Source organism: Talpa occidentalis, unplaced genomic scaffold (assembly GCF_014898055.3).
Source record: "Talpa occidentalis isolate TD23 unplaced genomic scaffold, MPIMG_talOcc4v2.1 talOcc4.6, whole genome shotgun sequence".
NCBI lineage: Eukaryota > Metazoa > Chordata > Mammalia > Eulipotyphla > Talpidae > Talpa > Talpa occidentalis.
This window is the reverse complement of record NW_023604972.1, coordinates 92,259,644-92,273,039: the sequence shown is the minus strand read 5'-3', so window position 1 is coordinate 92,273,039 and position 13,396 is coordinate 92,259,644. Positions and strand designations below refer to the sequence as shown.

The 13,396-nt window shown below is 38.9% G+C and overlaps 1 protein-coding gene across 1 annotated transcript in view; it reads right to left on the bottom strand.

The window, feature by feature from the left end:
• The window catches only part of PDE8B (phosphodiesterase 8B), a 179,254-nt gene that overhangs the window by 76,725 nt on the left and 89,133 nt on the right, over positions 1-13,396 (bottom strand). The window contains 2 exon segments of the mRNA XM_037529542.2: positions 1,256-1,315; positions 4,425-4,615. Of these exon segments, the coding sequence (XP_037385439.1) occupies positions 1,256-1,315; positions 4,425-4,615 (251 nt within the window).

Here is a 13,396-nt window from a genome sequence, read left to right as displayed (position 1 = left end):
AATGGGAAAGAATGTGAGCAGGCAAAAAAACAGTGTTTCATTCTTGGGTCAGTGAAATAAGCCAGGCTTGGGGAAGATGCAATGTAGCCTGGTGTAATTCTGGTATCTCTTAAGACCCTTGCAAGACCTCAGTCTCCAGAAGATACAATACAAGGAAGAGGGATGAAGAAGGCAGACTTCACAGATTGATTCCCTTCACTCATTCCTGAGATCCCTCTCCCAAGGAGGGTAAGGCATCAAGGAACCAACGCAGACAAATTCTTCATTTTCCTTGGTTTATAGCTCACAGTAGGTATCAAAGTGAAGACACACAGCTTCTAACAGGGAACTCAAGGAGCAGCAGCTAAGCAGGAATGTTTGGTTAGGACAAGACTTTTACGCCATGATTTCCCACTATTTCAATACAGCTTTGGAAAGTTGTATTTACAATCTCTCCAGGGCCCAGCTTGCCCAGAATAGATCTCAATGTTCCTGTCTGAGGTGTTGGCTTATCAACTCCTTCACTGCAGAATATGTGCCCTTTGCCCTGTGCAGCCAAGTCCAGTAGGTTCTAGGCCTCAATTAAGATCTTATTTTCTGAAGCTAATGATAGCCATTAAATGATAACAACACATTTTGATCACTGGAAAGATACCAAGTATGGTAGCTTGTACAATGACTCTTTTCTTCTAGATCTTTCCTTTTAAGTCTGGTCATTTCAGATAATAAACCCAGAAGAGCAATTTCTCATTCCACAGTTTTGTACCTACAACTCAACAACTCAATCCAATTTTTTTCTTTGCCTTCCAACATTCACATAAATTCTAACCACTCAACAGTTCCAACAAAAACGGCATGTTTTTTCAGTGGATTAGCACCTCTTTTGTTCTCATGCTTCAATTTGTTTCTTTTTTAATAGAAAACAAGCATCCCCCCCTTTTCTTTTCTTCAAAGAAAAAAAAAATAAACTAGAACAATGTTCTCTCCAGACCACCTCCTCCCCAGATTGTCTATTCCTTTCAAGCATATAATGAGTGACTATTTTTTCCTTTTGGATATGAGTATGTGCTCACAGCAACTAGATATGATAGAGAATAGAGCCCAAATATTTCCAGAAACTTGAGAAACAAAAAAAATTCCCACAGCAAGATTAAGATTGGTGTTGTAAGACCAGAGACATACTGATTGCTCCCCTAGCTCACAGCCTGGATTATATCAGACAGATGTTCCAGAATGAACAGTACTACTTGTAGCTGGGAAAGGGAGGTGAGCTTACGCTTGTGAAACCACCGCAAGGATCACTGTGTGCTCGGAGGGGTTTGTAGCCCGGATAGACCTGCAATGAGAAATCTTCCAGTCAAACCAGGTGATCTGGGCTCTGTGACATTAAGCAAGAGTAGAATTTCTTCACATTGAAAATCAAATCTTCCTCTCAATAAAAAGTCCAAAATTGCATAGACGACAACAAAGAAAGTTGCCCTTGTTGGTTGGGACAATCTCTTTTTATTTAAAAAAAAATTTTTTTTTAACTCTCAGGCAATTATCCAACAGGTTAGACCTGCCAATTTTCCATTTCAAAAACTGGCAAATTCCACACTTTCTGATTGAAATTCTACTCTGAAAAAAAAAAAAATTGGCAGTCCTACAATTCTCCAGTTATCAGTTTGTACTTAGGGAGCTAATTGGGTTGGATCTCCTTTTCTTTAAAAAAAAAAAAAAGGCTCAGAAAATTGAACTGACCTTATAATAATCAGTAAAGCACTTCCTGGCAGCTGAATATACAAATGCAGGTTAAGGCCTATTAAAGGTGGTACCAGGGGCTGCCTGGACCTTTCAGCTACACTGTGTGTGCACTCTAATGCTCTAAACCACTGGGTCCTCAACCAGGGCTGAGAAATGTTGCAATATAGTGATTGTCACTGTATTGTTATTTGTGTACTTGGACCTTATATATAGTTAATTCTCTAGGAATTTAACAGGATAAAAATAAATAAGGGTGTAGAGTTCTGAGGTTCATCCATCTTCGAAAATGTGCTATGCTACCACTCATGTCCTGAATTATTCTGCTCAGGGTCATCAATTGGATGAAATTTTAATAAAGAGCCACATAGTTGTATTTTAGTACAAATAAGCATGCATGTTTTGATCTATCTCCTTGGCCTGGCCTCTGCTTATTTTGAGATCCCTAGGAAGGGAATCATCTCCGAGAACAGAAGGCTCAAGGCTGCTCCTGAATATTTTGTGATACAATATGTATTTGTTCTTTCTAGCTATCTTATTTCTGCTCCTCTTCATTTTAACATGTTTGCATGACTACTCCCCTAGAGACAGCCAGCTTTTATTGCTTCATCCTCTTGAACTCCAAAATTTCCTTTTCTCAAAAAAATATACTTTCCCTGTTTCCTTTTCTTAGAGACGTCACTCTGGAATATTCCAGAAAATGATCAGTGGCTGTCTCCCTGGCAAGAAAAGCTTCCCCTTGTGGATAAGTGGTATTTGAACAAACTCCTTTGGAGAGAAGGCCTTAACTCACTGTGGGACAGGGGCAAATAAGTCAACACCCCTCCAATGCTAGTGCCAACTACTTCTCACTCAGACGCCCACGGAAAAAGGCCTGGAAAGGTAAAGCTATACTTAGAATCTACTCAGGAACCTATGAAGTTTCAGTAGAAATACCCAATGGAAAAAAATGGAGTGTATTAGAGGCCTGCTCTAGTCTCTAAGAAAACACTAAGTCCTTCTCACCTTTGTTTAGCCTCTTCTGCCCCAATAAGGAATCACAAGTACACTGGCAGGTGGGGTTCATTAGGCAAGAGACTTAAACAGAATGAACTTAAGTTGGCCAGGGCACATGCTCACTTGCCTTCTTTTGGGATTGACTTTCATCTCGTTACCTGTGCTTGACTCTTCAATCTCATCCCTCCAAGGAAGTGGAGGTCTGGCCTGGACCTCTTCCAGGTGGAGAAGATTAAGGAGGACAAAGGGCAGGGACTGAAGGAAGCATGCTAAGCTAAGATCCAGTGTAGCTCAAAAGCCAGGGATTGGGCCTAAGATGACATAAAGAACGTCCCTCTATCCCCACCCCTCCATCTCAGAAAACAAGTGTTGGCAATCAGGTGTGACCAAGAATAGCTGGTGAACATGCCACCAGGTAGGTCACCTGGCTTCTGAATTGCTCAGCAGCACCCCCACTCCCATCACAAAGTTTTCTGTGAGACTAAGACAGAAATATGGTTATTAAGAAACAAAACTGTTGTAAACTGGAGAAAGATTAAAAACTTTTATTTGTTAACCTGGTTCTTTACCTGAATTAGAGAATTCTTCCCCCGTTAATTTTTAATACCTGAAGCCTGTCTTAAATCATTTTATGGTGCTGAAAGGAAGCGATATTTACACTATAAAATTATATAAGAAAGGTGAATTAAGACCAAGAAAAAGTAGACCTACTTTGTTACAAAGCAAACACTCTGCTCTGAAAAGCATTTAAAAAGAAAAAAAAATTTCTTAATGCTAAAAATTCATCCAAATATTTGATAAAGTATATGGATATAAATATGCAGAAAGAGAAGATGAAACCAGCAAGGCATTTTAAAATAGGTTCCTTTTGAAGAAATTTTTGGGAAACAGAAAATCAAAGACTAGCAAGGCAATGAAGAAAACTCCTCTTAAAGCACTAAATTCTTATGTAGGTACCAAAGGGTCAAAGAAGTCATAATCACTAATATTCAAGAAAATTCCAGGTCCATATGTAATTGGAGTCTGTCTTGCTCTAGCATTTAATTAGTGACCTCTTCCCGCCTAGCTCTAAAGCATTCTACTTCTGCTAAATGGATCGGTTCATCCTGAGCTAACTTTTAAGACTGCATTTACTTTTGAGTAGGCATATGTTTCCTCCCCAGAGCGCAAGAATTTCTGTACACAAGCAGGGGGGCTTTGGGGCTCTGGAAGCTTTTCTGCTGCTGCAAAGTGGCTCCGTTTGCCACAGGACTGCTGCAGGAGCCACCCATCTGTGTCAGGCAGGGAAGACTTTGAATTTCACACATTCTTGATGTTCACTTTAGGACGGAATAATTAAGAGTAAGATACCTGATTTAAATTCAAACCATATCTGTGTCATAAGAATTCTGTGAATTTTAATGTGGGGTGTGTATGTGTGTGTGTGTGTGTAACATGAGTAATACTCAAAGGGAAAAATACTCTGAAGTCTTCAGTTCAGCCCAGCTCACACCTCTAAATTCAGCTGAATTCAAATATGGAAAAATAGAAAAGGCAAGATAAATCCATAGGAGGAGCTAGAGCTTTCATCATAGAAATATGTATAAGCTACTCAGAACATCAAAACATATTTTAGAAATATATGGATAGAATTAAAGTCATCTATCAATGAAGCATATTTTAAGCTGTTAAATGGACATTTACTAAGCATATTAAATTAAGGAAGGTACCTGCACACTGCTTCTGCATCAAAGTTTCGAGTTTGTCTGTGATCTATTACAATAATTTCATGATGTTTATCTAGAAAGCATTCAAGGGCTGACTCTGGAGTCCGTGCAATATTGCATCTATAACCGGCTCTGTCACAGGCCCACCAAAATCCATCGCTCTGACTGTCTTCCTTTGCAAAGATCAGCAAAACCTGGAACACAGAGGAAAGAGTGTCTTAACAAATCATCATCCTTAGAGACTGGATTAAAAGTGTCTGAAAAGCTACCTGGGTTCAAATCCCAATTCCTCCAACACAAGGTATTGTGTGTCTCTGGTCAATGGTTTCTCGAAAGTCAGATGTGGTAAGAACGGTGCACACAAACTAGTTGTGAGACCTGAACGAATGAACACAGAACAGGTGCTCGATCACTGCAGCGGTAGTTGGTATTCATTTCAATTTCCTAATTGGCTTTATTTTTTAAATAAACCAAAAGGTAAAATTATCAACAGGGTAATTAATACAGGTTAGACCATGGTTCGCAAATACATAAATTTAGCTGCATAGCTGTGGTGTTTGTCTCCAAGTCCCTGGAGGTCACCTTTCCGAACTCAGCACTTAAATTTCTATAAAGATACAGAGAAGAAAGGGAATTTGAAACACTCTCAAAAATCAATTCTTATATCCAAGCCTTGCTAGGACCTGCAAAGAGTGATCATAAAGTATGTAGCTGATGGAGCAGCCCTATCCCCTGGAAAGAAGGTAGCAGTACTTCATGCCATGTCCCCCTCATCATCCTCTGGGCTCAAGGACCCACATTCTCTGGCAACAGAAAGTCAGAAATGGCTTTACCACCACAAGTAAGTACTTACTTACTTGTTTATGGTCTGCTTCCTAATAGAATTGAGCTTCTGGACATGAAAGACTTGTCTGCCTGTTCCCTGTATCCCAGCTCTGGGATGGGACCTACAAGCTATTCAAAAATATTTGATGAGGAAAAGGGATAATGACATGTATATAGGGTTTTGTTGAAAATAGGGTTTTTGAAAAAAATTTTTTCTAAAGATTTTATTTATACAAGAACTGGGGTACAGGTCAGAGGCGTGGGAGGATGAGAGAATTCACCAGAGACAGAGCGGGGAGCAGAACAGGCAGACGGACCAACGACGCTGCTGAGGGGAGTAGTGGGCGAGATAGGAGAGGGCTGCTGCACCATGTGGGTTTCTCCCTGGCTGGCCAGAGATCGAACCTGTGCTACAGAGGCTGCGTACAGCTTCACAGCACAGTGCTCAACCCGCTGCACCGCCAGGGAGGCCCCAAAATAGGGTTTTAATCTTAGGAGTTAGACTGCTTCATAGCAATGAATCTATGAGAAAAACACACTAAGACTGTGATATTGGTAAAGCATTTATTTTCCTTCAGCATCCACTCTGGCCCCTGCATGGCATGCATCCTCCTCCTGGGAACTGTAAAAAACCACCTTTCAAATGGCAATCATCTCCTGATCTGTTGGCCTCACCAAACCTGAATAATCAAGTCTACATTTTAAAACAGGAGTATTAAAAACATGTAATTACTAGAGAATTTATTAGTGTCGTATTTAAAATTCTTTCCATTTATAAAAAATTCAGAAAGACTACTTTTCAATAACTCAGCTCCCAAGCAGAGGGAAAAAACTATGATAATGATATACATACATATATATATATATATATATCTGTAAGTAATCACCTTTTCTTGATGTCCACCTTATTTCTGAAAAATTATACCTTCTTTAAGAAAGTCATTGACCCATGTAACCATGGTTGGACATTCTGTTCCCATTTCCCAGGCCACAGACCAGATGATATTCCATTTTTAGAAATTTGGAATTTGAGAGACAGAGGCTGGGAATTGGGACCTATCGCTCATTAATAGGAGAGACAATAGAGGAAGAAACAAATTCCTGCTGTCAAAGTATGCAGAGATGGCTCATTACCATATTTTCTAAGCCATGGCTTCTCAACTCTTCCTTGAATTCTGAAAACAAAACCCTACACTTTTCCTAATATATTTCTTACATAGTTATTAACTTTTTTGTATAAGTAAACTCAAACACAGAACAAAGCCCACAAAAAATCCCTAAATGAATACAGTCCCTCTTTAGTCAGGGCCAAGAAAAGGGCTCTGGGGTTTACTCAGAGAGGCAGCACACAGCCTGCAGGTGACTCAGGGCTTCCAGTGGCCATGACAGGAGAAAGAGCCTTGCTCTCAGGTGTTCACAGAGCAAGAAGAGACTCTGGGGTTGCTCCATCCACATGTCAGTTCTACACAGGAGAAGTACATGTGCTCCAGGCATCAATGAAGAGAAGGCCATTTGATTTTCAGATGGTATCATGTTGATAAGAATCTACTGCCTCATAATATTTCCCCTAATTTTTATTTTCCTGCCAAGATTGGAAAATATGACTTTTACTGTGAGTCACATTCACTCACCCCAAGGAAGAAGTCATCCACAATGCCGCACTGGCCCTGCCCTAGCCTCTCCACCATCCCCCCCTCACTGTCTCCAACAGATGGAGAGAGCTGATTTCCCCAAAGCGTACTGGAAGCAGAACTGAACTTGCAAATCCCAACTGCTCCTTCAACGATCTTTCCATGACTCCAGCTGATGTCATACTGATTTGCTAGAAATCCTCAATAATCATTGTCTTCACAAGTTTTGTCAAGAAAGTACTAGAAAATAGCCTTCAGGATAGCAAACATCTTTGCTAGCTAAACTGGAATAAATGTATTTTCTCTGGTAAAGACTAATTACAAAAAAATAAAAAGAACAAAACTAATTGTTATTGATGTTCTTTCTAAATAAGGATAAGTCAGGTCTATCATTAAACATCCAATTTTCATAATATGTGGTTTGGATGTAGGCAAAAACTGGGTATTCAAGAAGCTCTAGAATAGACCACATTGTAGCTACAGAATACTAAACAGCTGACCAATTGAATCAGATTAAGGGTCAATGAAATTGGTAAAAAATGGTTTGCAGGCTCTCCTTAAATGTCCTTAGGAAAGTAATGCTAACAGTTACAGTTTGATGAGAATTTTCTCATATAAGGTGGGTCATTATAATGCACTTTAAACATACTATATTATTCAATACCCTTTAGTAATTATTTGGAGGCGAGACATGGGAACTGAAGTGTGCTATGGTTAAGAGACTCACTCAAAGGCACACAGCTAGCAAGATTTGAACTGAGGTTGGCCTGACTCTAGAGTCTATGAAATCATCATATTAATTAACTTGCTGTCTCATGTTTACCCCCTAAAATAAAGAAGCAAAATTACTAACAACTCTGTGTATCCACTAAACTGGCCTGGCCAGCAGAGGACACAACTTGGTAGCAGGTGGACAGGAAGGGAAATGCTGAAAGTAACCACTTACAGAGTAGGAACATCTCTATCACTAAGTCATTTCACTTAACTTACGAAGGCAAGTTCCTGCATGAGGCCACATGATTCCCCATATAAAGTCTCCAATTTATGTCATGGCTCCAGAAAAATCCACGTCCGTACAATATAAAGGAGTATAGAGGAATTTTAAAGGGAAGTGCGACGTTGCTAGGAAAAAAGTTTAGGTCACAGCTACAGGAATCTGTTTCCAAGTCCATTTGGAAAGCCCAGTGTGGGGGGTGCAGGAGGGCACCCTCCAAGTAGAAACATGTCAGTTCTACACAGGAGAAGTACATGTGCTCCAGGCATCAATGAAGAGAAGGCCATTTGATTTTCAGATGGTATCATGTTGATAAGAATCTACTGCCTCATAATATTTCCCCTAATTTTTATTTTCCTGCCAAGACTGGAAAATATGACTTTTACTGTGAGTCACATTCACTCACCCCAAGGAAGAAGTCCTCCGCAATGCCGCACAGGCCCTGCCCTAGCCTCTCCACCATCCCCCCCTCACTGTCTCCTGCCAGTTCACATGGGGCATGCAGAGCCACATGTGACGCATCTGACGCAGAAGCTATTTCCCCTGCTGAACTCAGAAATGCACCCTCAAAAGCAACCACATCCTCAAATAATCTTATCAAGTAAGTTCCTCCCAAGCCCTAAGGGCCTGGCCCATGTAGCTAATGCACGTTTTTTTGGCACAATGAGTAACATATTTTTTTCCTCCAGAAAATGAAAACAAACAACAAAGGCACTGGGACATTGCTTGACTTTTATAAGACAGTTACAATGTCAGTAGAAGCACAAATCACTGGACTAGGTACCAGTACCTCAAAACTTATAGAGCTTTAGAACAATGAAACCACTGGCCAGACCTCCAGTGGTCAGTGAGAGTTGAGCAGGCTCTCCTCCCCCACCCCTAAGCACTTAGTAAGGAGCCGTGAACACACATGGCTCTCTGTATATTCTAACCCACAAGAGAAGTTACTATACCTTTGCACAAGGCCAAACAGAAAGGCATCCTTAGTTCTGAGCTAAGCTTCTCACCTTGGAAAAAAAAGTCTCGATCATTCCGTCCCTTACTCAGGGGACTTTTGACCACTTGCTTTTGCTCTCATTTGGAGCTAAACTCTTCCATAAGAACAGGTACAATCTAAAATATTTTGCTATGTCTTAATATAGCAAATATTACAAATCCATAATTACATAGTTTTTCCGTGATGGGGGGTAGTGAGTAATATTTAGAGCCTGTCAAAGACTGTATCATGTTTGGGAGGGCAGAAATACAGTGACAAAAACAAAACAAAACAGGTAAATAGAACAGATAATAAAAACACCAAGTACAACTAATTTTATCAGTAACCACAATCAGTGTAACCAGACTGAACTCATTACTAAAAGGTAGATTGCCACAACAGGTTTTAGAAAAAGAGCTATTAATACATGCTACTTTTAAAAGGCACACAAATTTAAGAAAACTGAACATAAAAGATATTGAAAATGAAAAAAGACAGAAAAAATATCCCAAGAAAATGCTAACTATAGAGAGTCTGTTAATATATATGATAGATAAGATAACTGAGGCAAAAGTTTAAAGAGGAATACTGCATAATAATAAAAGGGACACTCATTAAGAAAATATACCAATCAAGAACTTAGATAAACATTAACACCACAAATTCAAAATATCAACAAAAATTAAATATTGATGATATTGACATATCCACTGCAGTATAAACTGAGATCACATAATCAAAAAAGTGTGATGGTTTGAATAGCATAATTAATCCTAAGTAATTTGTATTTACCAAATAGATACATTTTAAAAAACTTTTCATGGAATATGAATTTCTACACTATTGTCCAAACATTATTGACTAGTAAATATTATAGAACCAGCAGCAAAGACATCAAAGCAATTCAATAGAGAAAGGAACTTCCAGCATTTTCAACAAGTGAAGCTGGAAAAACTGAACATCAACATGGGAAAAGAAAATGAGCCTCAAACTCTATATCATATACAAAAAAACCCTTTAGATTACAGTTTAAACAGTTTCTAGAACATAAGAAATTATCTTTTAACCTTGGGAGTAGGTAGATTAGAGCACAGAAAACTATGAAAGAAGTGATAATTTTGTTGAAAGTTTTGCTCATCAAAAGCCATACTTATTAAAATGAATAGACACATTGGGAGAAAATATTCTCAAACTCTGAAGAATTTGTAACAAAGAACGCCAACTTAAAAACTTTAAAAAAATCAACTCACTTAAAAATTGTCAGACTACTTAACCAAGCATTCATAAAAGATTGAATAGCAGCCACTAATCAAAAATGTTTAACATTATTAGCCATAGAGAGATGCAAAATTTTAAGTCACAGTATGACAGATTAGCTAAAACTAAGAGTATGAAATTTCAAGTATTATAAAGGATTTGGAGTAAATAGAACTCTTATACAGTTTATAGAAGTATAAAATGGTACTACCACTTTGAGAAATAATCTGAAGTATCTTTAAGAAGTAAATAGACAACTGTTTTTTTAAGTTCTAGCAGGTCACTTATGCAAAATTTAAATGGCATGAAGGTTGGAAAGAAAGAAGTAATGACCTGATCTTATATCTAGAAAAATCCTGAATGAACCCATAAAAAACTTAAAGAACAATAAATGAGGCAAGCAAGGTGCAGGATTCAAGCACACTATACAGGGGCCCCCATGGTGGCACAAGGGGTTAAGTCTCAGCACAATGAAGCTATTGCCAGCCACTGTACCACCAGTTCGATCCCCAGCCAGGGAGCTGACCCACAAGGCACAGCAGACCTCTCCTGTCTCACCCTCTGCTCCCCTCAGTAGTGTATTTCAGTAGATCTGCCTGTTCTGCTCCCCACTCTGTCTCTGGTGAATCCTCTCACCCCCATCCCCCTTCCGCCACATCTCTGGTCTATACCCCATAAATAAAATATCAACAAAAATTGGATGTGTAAATAAATCTTTAAAAAAAAACAACAGTATACAAATGCCCATTGTATGTCTATATACCAGCAATGAACACCCCCAAAATGAAGTAACAATTCCATTTACTATAGTATCATAAAGAGTATTTTAGGAATAAATTAAAGAAAAACATAAAAGACATATACTGAAACCTACAAACATTATTGAAAAGAAAATATAAATGCAAAGACATGTTAACAGGCTGCAGGACAAAATTGATTTAAAGATTCATTGCCTGTACACCTATGTTTATAGCAACACTATTTACAATAGGCAAAACCTAGAAACAACCCAAATGCCCAAAAACAGAAGACTGGATCAAGAAGATGTGGCATATATACACAATGGGATATTATTCAGCAATCAAAATATAAACTCATGCCATTCGCAGCAACGTGGATGAAGCTAGAAGGAATTATGCTCAGTGAAATAAGCCAGAAGGACAAAGAAAAATATTGGATAGTTTCACTTATAGCAGGAATATAGGGGAACCAAATAAGACATCAGTGTAAAAAAAATAGTAACAGTACAAACCACAACAAAGCAAAAACAGACAATTACAAATCAGAGACATCCTGTAGGGGAGGAGGAGGGAGAAGGATGAGGGGGAGGGAGGGAGGAGCACACGGGTGCCTTGGGGAAGGAAATTCTATGGGGACTCAATCTTAGGGGGTCGGGGGAAGCAAATAGTCTAAAAAACGAGAAATATTAAAATAAAAAACTCAAAAATAAATATTCATTACAATTACTATTAAAATTACTATTAAAAATTGGCCTGCCCTCCACAAAATTAACAAAAAATGCACGTGAAGATGCAAAGAACCCAGACAGACAAACTGACCTTAAAAGTAAGAAGGTGGCGGGGAGGGGTCTCATACGTCAAAGCTTACAATAGTCAAGATAGTAGGAGACTAGCATAGGATTGAGAATCTAGAAATAAACCCTCATAAGACAGTTTATGGTTGAGTTTCGACAAAGGTGTCAAGACAATTTGATAGGGAAAGAATATTCTTTATAACAAATGCTGCTGGGACAACTAGGTATCTACATGCAAAAGAACAAAGCCCTACTTCACTACTATATATAAAAACTAATTCAGAATGAATCCTAGAGTTACAACTATAAATCTGTATGGTGATGGATGATGGGCGCTTCAGTGGTGGGTATGATGTGGTAACGTGCACCATGTTCATCAAACATACAGTGTTGCAAACTCAAAAGAAAGTTACAGAGAAAAATGTTAAAAAAATAAACAAAACTGTAAAACTCTTAGAAAACAAATTCTTGTGACCTTAGATTACGCACCAGATTCTTAGTTATATCAAGTGATAATGAATGAAAAAACACATTGCAAAGTGATGCCCAGATATAACACCTTTGAAATTAATGCTTAAAAGTATTTAAAAGAAGGGTAATTATGAATGAACAAATACATATGTAAAATATAAAAGTATGAATCATAATCTCAGACTGGTAGCTGCTTTTATTTTTTTAAAGATTTATTTATTTATTTTATGCAAGCACTGGGTACAGTCAGAAGCGTGGGAGGGTGAAAGAATTCACCAGAGTCAGAGCATGGAGCAGAGCAGGCAGACTGATGAAACACACTGCTGAGGGGAGCAGCGGGCACGGCAGGCAGGAGAGGTCTGTGGGCCATGTGGGACCCTTGCCGGTGGCTGGGGATCAAACCGGTACAGCAGGCAGCTTCTCAGCCCAGTGCTCAACAGCTGCGCCACCAGGGAGGCCCTGGTAGTTGCTTTTAAAGAGGAGCCGAAGGTGGCAAGGGTTTAAATGAATCAAGGACTTAAAACAGTATCTGTAATTGTTTCTTAAAAAAACTGAAATTGGAATTGATGTTTCTGTGTCCTTTGGGTAAATACCTAGGAGTGGAATTGCTGGATCATATGGAAGCTCTATGTTTAGTAGGTCCAGAAATCTCCACACAGCTCTCCACAGTGGTTGGACCAGTTTGCACTCCCACCAACAGTGCAGGAGAGTTCCTTTTTCTCCACACCCTCGCCAACATTTGTTGTTGCTAGTTTTTTTAATATGTGCCATTCTCACTGGTGTAAGATGGTATCTCATGGTAGTTTTGATTTGCATTTCCCTGATTACAAGTGATGTTGAACATTTTTTCATATGTCTGTTGGCCATTTGCATTTCCTCTTCAGAGAAGTTTCTATGTTTATAGCAGCACTATTTACAATAGCTAAGCTTTGGAAACAGCCCAAATGCCCAAAAATAGATGACTGGATCAAGAAGATGTGGTACATATATACCATGGAATATTACTCAGCATTCAAAAAAGACAAACACATGCAATTTGCAGCAACATGGATGGCGCTGGAAGGGATCATGCTCAGCGAAATAAGCCAGAAAGAAAAAGAAAAATACCGATGGTCTCACTCATAGCAGGAATCTAGAAAACTTAAATAAGGGATCAGGAAAATGAATAACTATAAGAAAGTGAAAATCAAAATCAACAAAAAACTATGAACCAGAGACACTTTTTGGGGGGTGGGGGCCGGGAGGGGAGGGATTAGGGTCAGAATGGGGCATGTGCAGTTGTATGGG